The sequence below is a fragment of the Pollicipes pollicipes genome, unplaced genomic scaffold (genome assembly GCF_011947565.3).
Source record: "Pollicipes pollicipes isolate AB1234 unplaced genomic scaffold, Ppol_2.1 Scaffold_3087;HRSCAF=3621_pilon_pilon_pilon, whole genome shotgun sequence".
Lineage (NCBI taxonomy): Eukaryota > Metazoa > Arthropoda > Thecostraca > Pollicipedomorpha > Pollicipedidae > Pollicipes > Pollicipes pollicipes.
In genome coordinates this window covers 35,640,596-35,650,029 of record NW_023596225.1, presented here as the reverse complement: position 1 = coordinate 35,650,029, position 9,434 = coordinate 35,640,596, and the positions used below count along the sequence as shown (strand labels likewise).

General features: G+C 45.2%; 1 protein-coding gene across 1 annotated transcript; it reads right to left on the bottom strand.

Annotated features, from left to right (window-relative positions):
- Positions 1-2,638: 2,638 nt before the first annotated feature.
- LOC119090075 (uncharacterized) lies at positions 2,639-5,004 on the bottom strand. The gene is made up of 3 exons (XM_037212869.1): positions 4,993-5,004; positions 3,284-3,385; positions 2,639-3,016 (listed from the first exon to the last, which is right to left on the bottom strand). The coding sequence occupies exons 1-3, from the start codon at positions 5,002-5,004 to the stop codon at positions 2,639-2,641; spliced, it is 492 nt and encodes a 163-aa protein (XP_037068764.1).
- Between the last annotated feature and the right edge of the window lie 4,430 nt (positions 5,005-9,434).

Sequence of the window (9,434 nt, the reverse complement as noted above, 5' to 3'; positions counted from 1 at the left end):
ATCTTTCCGACCGCACCAGCGATTATGTCCTTCGACAGCCTTATGACACCCGAAATGGCCCGCAGCGCTCAGCAAACCACGATGAGCACGTGGAGTTCTGCAATGGATACAGTAGGCTACCGCATTCATTGAGCCTATTTGCGCCTGATGGACGATTGCCCAAATAGCAAAATTGTCGGGGGTTGTTATCATTGATAAATGGCCAACTGTTGTCTCGTCGCGGATCAAAGATTATCCTCGTGCTCACCGTGTATGAGCCTTGCAATGGTGGCCCGACGGGCCAGGTGAATGGCGGAAACAGGCGCCTTGCTGGGAACGCGATTTGTGAACGATAATGTACCGTTACGATAGCCACAACCACGGCCAGGACCCCCACCGTAGTATAATCGTACCGGCCGAGGACCGCATTAGTATCGTACCTACATCGTTGAGGTCGTCTAGGTTTTGTACCCATAACTGCTGATAAAACCCTAATAGAGGCTTGGCCACGCATCTGCCATCCGTGAAAGGTCATTCGGGTATGGTTGGACACTAGTCAACACATGGCAAACAGGTGGAATGATGGTAAGAAGGCAGTTAACTTTATTTTCGGTGCACCATTCTGCGCCGCTGCGTGTCCAACTTCTGCTAAACACCATACAATTCAACATGTTCCATAGGGCTCAAGAGAGCTCATCAAGTAGTAAAATAGAAAGAAATAACTTAAAACGAAATATGGGCTTGGCTGATGGGAAATGAATATTCTCGACGAGTACATGAATATTCTCGAGTACAATGTTGAAAAACGTGAAAACGATCTAGAGCACCTGGGGGGGGGGGGGGGGGAACGGAGACACACCCTGTCAGACGGCGAATTCTGAACACTATCTTGCACTGGCGAGCAATTGGTTTGGAGGTAATAGGTGTCAATTATGCAAATCAGGCTTTAACTCGTACGTACGTCAACTCATTTAGGTCAAAGTCTGAGGTTCCTAAATCATGACCTTCATGTCAAATAACGTCAAACAAGGCCAAATGCTAGGTTGGAATTTTAAGTGCCCCCACATCCTAGATAACTATTTCTAAGCAAAACGCCACAAGCTCATTTGAGGTCAGTGACCTTGTTTGACCTGTTGAAAGTCATGGTGAATAAAATAATGCAAGACTATTCTGAGTTTGCATTTCAATAAACGGCAAAGATTACGCTTGTCAATATATTCCTGAACACAAAATGTCGACCTGGGTCGTCTTAGGTCAATGACCTATTCTGACCTCTAAGAAGCACATGGGAGATGTATAAAGCAGTTCCTGCAGTCAGTAAATTCGAAATGAGCACCAGAAACTATCCCATGCAGGAAACTCGAGAGTAACAAAACAGGTTGGTTTTGACCTTGGTCTGCCCTTCGTACCTGACCTTAGGTCAACTTGATTTGCTCATTCCGTATTTGTGTTGCCTAAGAAAGCATCTCCGAGATGTATGGCTCCGTCTAACACCCCGTTGCTGCATCAGATTGAACGATTCCCAAGATATTGACTTCGCTGAAACCATGACCTGATTTGACCCGCCATAGGTCAGTGACCTTACAATGTACGTCGCAATATTTTATGCCAAACGATCCCCTATTAATTTCTCTACAGCTATGCAGCATTTGGCGCTACATTTGCCGCCGTTCGGAAACCATTCTGGGAAACCTTCGGGGGCCAATTTGACCCCCCCCCCCCGAGCTTGTGTTAATCATAGGTCCCGAGGAGCCGAAGGGCCCCTCAGAACCAAAGGGAGGCACATGCCTCCTATTGCCCTTCCCCCAGTCTGCCTGTGCTACTGGTGGTAGTACACCGCTGATTTTGTATTCACTGAGGAATGACTGTGGCAAATTTGATGTACAAAAAGACAGGATTGTTAAATGTTGTTATTGGTCCTTACACCCGTATCTCAGAAACCTGCATCGTGTATCCTCCTCCATCTGCTGATCTCCGCAGTGTTCTCCCCCCCCCCCGCATCTCTCTCTCTCTCTCTCTCTCTCTCTCTCCTCTCTCTCTCTCTCTCTCTCTCTCTCTCTCCTCTCTCTCTCTCTCTCTCTCTCTCTCTCTCTCTCTCTCTCTCTCTCTCTCTCTCTCTCTCTCTCTCTCTCTCTCTCTCTCTCTCTCCTCTCTCTCTCTCTCTCTCTCTCTCTCTCTCTCTATCTCTCTCTCTCTCTCTCCTCTCTCTCTCTCTCTCTCTCTCTCTCTTTCGTGCATCTTCGTGTGCATCTATGTATTCGCGCGCTCGTATGTGTACTTATATCCGTAGCAATATTTTGGTCTTCGAAATGTGCCAAATCCGTAGATATTCCCTTTCAGTATGGCTGTCCGTGGGTCTCCTCAACCATAAGGACCTTAAGTTCTTCCGAAATCACGCAAGTCATGTATGCTTGGTGAGTCCAATAAGGCCTCCTTGGAAGGGTTACCTACCCTTTGGTACAAAGCTGCAATTGTTCGTGTCAGGCTTAAATCAAAGCCAGTTGGAGCAGCACCTCGGTTAGGCATATAAGTCAAGGCGTCCACTGTAAGAGTGTATTTTATATCATACACCAATGTGTTCAACTGGGAACGCATCTGCCTGAGCCGGATGCAATCACGGATATCATAGTCAGCAATTGAAAGACCAAGCTGTAGATCTCTACTCCTTCCAGAAGGGGAAGGCACCATATCCACCATAACTGTACGGCGAGTACATGTAGTTGGAGTACAGCAGAGCATCCTGTCCCTCCTGATCCTGAGCGGGCGCCTCACGTTTCTTCAGGTAGTGAAGACCAGACCAACCGTAGTTGTAGGCACCATAACTGTACGGCGAGTACATCATGTTGGAGTACAGCAGAGCATCCTGTCCCTCCTGGTCCTGGGCGGGCGCTTCACGTTTCTTCAGGTAGTGAAGACCAGACAAACCGTAGTTGTAGGCACCATAACTGTACGGCGAGTACATGTAGCTGGACATCAACAGAGCATCCTGTCCCTCCTGGTCCTGGGCGGGCGCCTCAGGAGCTGAGCGCTTCTTCCTCTGCAAACAATACGAAACATTGGTTGCAACAAAGACCAGCCAGCTAAGCCAGCGGTGGTTGAAGATTCACAGGCGGAAATATTGCGAAACTACATCATTTCGCAGCGCCACTTGCATTGGAAACATAGTTCTTGTTACTACAATTAGAGGAATGATATCTGTTCGCAGGCTGATTAGTTCTTGTTAGTGCCCTCAGGGGAAATATATATGCAACGTAAGTTTAATTCTGCGTCACGCGTCATATTCATGCATCGATGCCCAACTTACCCAGAAAGGACTGATGCCACCGTAGATCCCGCTGTACATGTACGGGCTGGCTGAGAGAATGTACTGTGCTGAGGCGCAGGTCGCCACAACCAGCAGGAGCGCCTGGAAACAGTTAACATTCGTTCACACAGTCTGGTCCAATATTGCATTGGCACAGTCATCAGAAAAATCTGGAAAAAGTTCACATCCTCTCACGCATTCAGGTCTGGCGTTGTAACGCCACAACCAGCAGAAACGTCTGGAAACAGTATGCATGCGCCAACGCACTGCGGTGTAATTCGCGCCCGGGTGGCCGGTTGAGTGCCCTTCGCTCGAGTGGGGGTCAATTTGATCCCCTTCGCTCCAGTGGGGGTCAATTTGATCCCCTTCCCTTGAGTGGATGTCAATTTGATCCCCTTCGCTTGAGTGGGGGTCAATTTGATCGCTTTCGCTCGAGTGGGGGTCAATTTGATCCCCTTCGCTCGAGTGGGGGTCAATTTGATCCCCTTCGCTTGAGTGGGTATCAATTTGATCGCTCTCGCTCGAGTGGGGGTCAGTTTGATCCCCTGCGCTTGAGTGGGGGTCAATTTGATCGCTTTCGCTCGAGTGGGGGTCAATTTGATCCCCTTCGCTCGAGTGAGGGTCAGTTTGATCCCCTTTGCTTGAGTGGGGGTCAATTTGATCGCTTTCGCTCGAGTGGGGATCAATTTGATCCCCTGAGTCCTCAGACAATAAGAGGTAAGCTAGACACAAAATTCACAAGTTGAGTTGGCCGGTATACGATTTACTTCTGTCGGAATCTTACATTCCTAGGTAATGACCTTATTGTCAAAGAACGTCAAACAGGGTCCAATTTCCCATTGATGTCCAAATTGCCCCTATCCCTCCCCGTGCAATTCTTGTGCTTAAATATATTTTATGCAAGGGGTCTTTAGTTTTTATTTAAGGTTTGTGACCTATATTGACCTTAAGAAAGTCATGACTACCAAGATCCTACAAGATTGCTTCCTTTTGACTTTTGAAAAAGCATATAGAATTACACTGGGCGGTATGGACCAAAAGACAAAATATTGACCTCGATCATTTCAGATTAGTGACCTACGCTGGCCTTAAAGGTCTATTGAACAAATTTTACCAGAATATTTCCCATACAGTGAGCTCTCTGGTAAAAGAGCGCATTACTTTTGACGTCGGTCTAACCTTCATACCTGACCCTAGGTCAATAGAATTTTGATTTCATTCTTACTTCAATTGATCTGTTGCCTAAAAAAGTATCTCACAGATGTATGGTTCAGCCTAACACTCTGTTGTTACAAGCTGGTTACAGCACAACTTTCAATACTCGACTTTCCAGAACCTGCCTCATGTGCCTAGCGACGGGCAATAGTGCTTGATGAACACGGAATTGATTAGCTCGAGACGGTTGTGCGTGTAGCAGCCGTAGCATCTTGCTTGCTTTTTTACATGCAATCGAACAGACGACAGCATCTCATCTGCAGCACAATACACATTGGCAACGCACTGTGGTGTGATCCTGTAGTCACTTCACAATCTATACAGCGTAATGGGCACAACTACCTGCCGATCGGCTTCACTTGAAGCCACAAGCTCGACAATATCGCTACTTATCGAAATATGTTTGTTGTGATGTTTTGTGACGTAAAATGTGACGCCGAGTCTGAATTTCAACCCGTCTGATCTGCCACTTTGCTGCAAATGATTTTACTTACAATGCACTTCATGTTGACGGCAGTTGTTGCGAGACTGGAGAACTATGTTGCAATGACGCCAGACGATACGTTATATATACGTGTTTGTTTGACACGCCCTTTGAATCAGATCTATTGATGCGCTACAAGGCAGCTTTATTTCCAGGCATCAAGGGGCCGGAACCGGATTTACGAGCGGTGCATCGTTTTGAAGCGCGGGCCTGATGGCATCTGCACAAGAAAGCAGTGGCGACTGGTTTGCTATTTGCGGCATGTGGAGGCTCGCAACTTGTATTGGCACTCGCATAACACAATTCTGAGTAGCACACAGGAAGCTCACAGCCGTGTAGATACAGCTTGATTCCAGCATTTCTCCGAAAAGAATGTAATACTTTCTTTAAGAGCTCACAAGGCTCAATAATTGCGTGTTTGCCAGCACTTTGAGGTAAGTGACATCACATCTCGTTTTTCCAATTTGGTTTCCGAAGGGCGCGGCGTAGTCGCGCTAAATTTTGCATAGCTGTAGACAATTAAATAGTACATCGTTTGGCATCACAAATTTAGATGTACCTTGCAAGGTCGCTGATCTATGGCAGGTCAAAGTCAGGCCATGGTTTCAGCGAAGGCAATTTCTAGGGAATCGTTCAATCTGATAACACAATGGAGTGTTTGACGAAGACATGCATCTCTGAGATACTTTCTTAGGCACCACAAATATTGAATGAGCAAATTACGTTGACGTAAGGTCAGGTATGACGGTCAGACAGAGGTTAAAACCGACCCAGTTTGTTACTCTAGGGCTTGCTGTATGGGATATTTTCTGGTGATCATTTCGAATTTATTGACGACAGGAACCGCATTATACATCTTCAATTGACTTGTTAGAGGTCAGGAAAGGCCATTGACCTAAGATGACCAGTGTCGAACTTTTTGCTTTAGGAACATACTGCCTAGCGTAATCTTTGTCGCTTACTCAAGTGCAAAACTCAGAGCACTCTTGTAAAATTTTGCTCACCATGACCTTCAAAGGGTCAAACAAGGTCAATGACATCAAATGGGTTTGTCACCTTTTGCTTAGAGACAGTTGCCCAGGTTCTGGAGGCGCTTTAAAGATCACCCTGAAATTTGACCTAGTTTGACCTTATTTAACCTGAAGGTCATGACCTAAGAAGCTGAAACGTTAACCTAAGTGAGTTCACGTATAGGTCAAGGCATCCTGCAAACTTGGTATCTATAGATTTCTTAGTTCCCGAGATCTCAGGGGGTCAAATTGACCCCCTCCCCACCCGAGCGAAGGGTATCTCGCCGGCCAACCGGGCGTGTGTTAACGCATAGTAATTTTATGGCAGTATTATGAGCACAACAAATTATTAACACCAATAATTGGATGCTGCACTTTTCAATTTCTTTCCACAGCACTTAAAAAGCAAAGCAAAGGAATTCAATAACAAAATGGCAACAGACAAACCAACAAGCATAAAACACTCAAACAAAAAAAACCTTGGACTTCTACACGTCAGCCCGTCACCAAGGCAAACACAATAGACATACTTCTGGCTTCTGTTAAGATGGGGTCATGGAAAACAAACATTTTGTTACTATTTCATACTAAATACCAATGTTTATTTCCATGAAAGTATCCTATGCCTAACATAGAGGCCTTACATCATCTCATCCTGCATAACCTGTTTGTATCACGGCAGCAGTTGTGAGTTACTGATTCTTGCACAATTCCTATTGCCACCTGCCATGCACTTGACTCACTTAACCTAACTCAGGGTAGCCTATATGATGAGCATCATCTCAACTCACCTATCTGTTGACAGCAGCACTTGTGATAAAAACATGATACCTAAAGCTGGTTTTTGCCTGGTTTCAACTTGTATTTTTATTTAGTTCATTTGTGTATGCTTGTTGACATCAGACAAAGTTGACAAGACACAAATCCGAACACTTTAAATCACTTCGAACAACTTATTCTGATCGTCTTGGCTAACCTATGTCAATAACCTATGGCTAACCTATGTAACAAGCGCAATAATAGGTGTGCTCCACAAAACAACCTCTCTTCTCCAAAAGTAGCATAACTTTTAGATGACCATGCCAGCATTGCTGGTTGCCTTTTCAGCTGCAGCAAATGCATCCATTTAGGCTTGTTTATTCATATGTACTGACAAAGTTTGAGATGTTGGCTTTACATGTGAAATGGTCTGACCTGACTATTTCCTTGTGGCATCATAATTAGCCTTATAACAAAACTCGATGGATTAAAACAGAAAATTGCTGAATCTGGTTATCAGTCATGTGTTGAAAGGAGGCAAGATAAGCAATTACTTGGTCCACAGGAAAATTACTGGCTTATTCCTGCTCCCCCCAAAAAATCAATACCTTTTTCATGGTCTGCTGGCAGATAGAGTCATCCCCCTCATCCCCAAATATAAATGTCAATCATGCCCGCCAACCTACGATATTAAAATGCGAAGGAAGTAAGAGGTGTGCATGATGGACATCTCTAGAGCGCAGAACTTCGCCATCAAACACCTCAGTATTAGCTGCGCTAGGTCTGTCCCAAGGTCCCTCCTTTTTTCCATTGATTATGATTTCAATGAATCAAAACAAAATCCCATCTCTGTTCCATGGTAATGTAGCTCAAGAGGTTTGCGCTTGTGGGACACAACTTTTTCGTTCATGATTTAAATTTTACGTGAAATATGTGTTGAATTTTCCGTAGAATATATGCCTAAACATACCGTAAAAATTTCCTAATTTTATATCGCCTTGCTGACCAATAAACCCGTGCAAGGTCCTTTGCTCCACTGCACAAGGCGCCAACTGAACTGTCTATAGGAAATATGTCAGTAGTGGAAGAAAAAAAACTCCAGCAGAACACAAAAAAACAGATTTCTGGTCGCATGTTCTTTTCTTTCACATTCAGGAGAGTGCCGTGCTTTTTTGGCGCCGTACTTTTTTGCAGACAATGGTACTTTTGTTATAACATTGACCTATCGCCTAGAAATAGGGAAAAACGCCCCGTTGACGACGAATGCCGCACAACCCGAAACTGCTCACGCTTACGTTCGCGGCATGCATTTAGTAGTGAAATCTTGCTAACAGCCAATCACCTTCTGCGGATTGTGTCATACGTACCGCATCATTGCCTTTGCGAATGTGTCAGCGCCCACGCTTTTTTGACCATGAGCAGGAACAGCTTGTAATATAACGGCGATCGTATGACGTTTCTATGACGACATCAATGCCAAGGTGACTGAAATAGTGTCCCAATAAACCTTCTCCTACTTTTGCGGGCGTGTAACTCAGGAACCAGAGCGTATTGGGTCTTAAAAATGGCATAGCTGTGAACTGCATGAAAATGACCTTGAGGTGGCTATTTCGGTTCATAACCCCATATCAAGGTGGAGCACTCCCTTTTAGCCATTCTCGTCAACGGCGGTTGCGCCCTCGTAGTGCCACCGATGACGTCATCCCTGCTGATGTATTGCCCATGTCAAAGGCACTTTGGCAGAAAAAGTTATGAGCATGCCGCACGCGTATAGGAATGGGCAATGTAATGAGTTCGCCGTACAAGACGCAGTTGCAGCAGAGGTGCAGAAAGGGGAGGAGCCCAGGTTTACCCCACTAAAGTTAGGTGCTGAAGCTGTGTGGGTTGGATCAGCACGCGTTGTGTTTCACATTTGAGTTGTATTTCAAAAGCCTAATCAAATATAAGAAGCAATTTAACTGCTTTTTCCTTAATGTTTGTTACAAGTGGAGGCAAACGGAGTCCAAGACGTTGATTTTGGGGACAAATTCCCTCAAAGGAATTGTCCTGGTTTTAAGAACTCTTTGAACTTTTCTTCCGCTTGGCCAGAGGAATATTCTAGAACAAACTTTCCTGTGGAAAGGATTTCTATATTTCTCTCAAAGTTCGGATTTGGTCGACTTTTGTCCGTTTTTGCCACTTTGGAGGTCCCTGTTCCGTTGACCCGATCCCTTGGATCCGCGAGTGAGTGCAGTGACCGCCCGTTATGCCTGTTATGTGATGTTGACAATTTTTTCCCGCTAGCAAACCTGTCTTACCCCAGCGGGTGGGGCAAGACGGTTTGTACAACCCACCGGCGAAGCTCTTGGTATTGTACGGGTAAGAGATCACACAATTCTCTTTTGCACCACAATATAAAGATGTTGACCCTGCAAGACGTTACAATATCTATTGGTTTTCATTGACACGTTTATAGTCAATCGTTTGTGCATGCCCCACTTTCCCCTATATCCGTCTTTGTCATGTGTGCTAACTTTGTGTTAACAGCAGCGGCCATACTTAGGGTATAGTAAGAAGACCTCTCAGTTTCGGTAGCTTTGCGAAATATTTTTGTCAGCAGTGGCGTTTCTATATATACCGGAATATATACCCCTATTGATATGCTATCATTAAATGCATTGCCACACATGTATGCCTCTTGAAA

Coding starts and splice junctions, on each gene's coding strand:
- LOC119090075 (XM_037212869.1), bottom strand. Junction 3,017..3,283: donor GTGGCATCAGTCCTTTCTGG/GTAAGTTGGGCA, acceptor TATTGTTTGCAG/AGGAAGAAGCGCTCAGCTCC.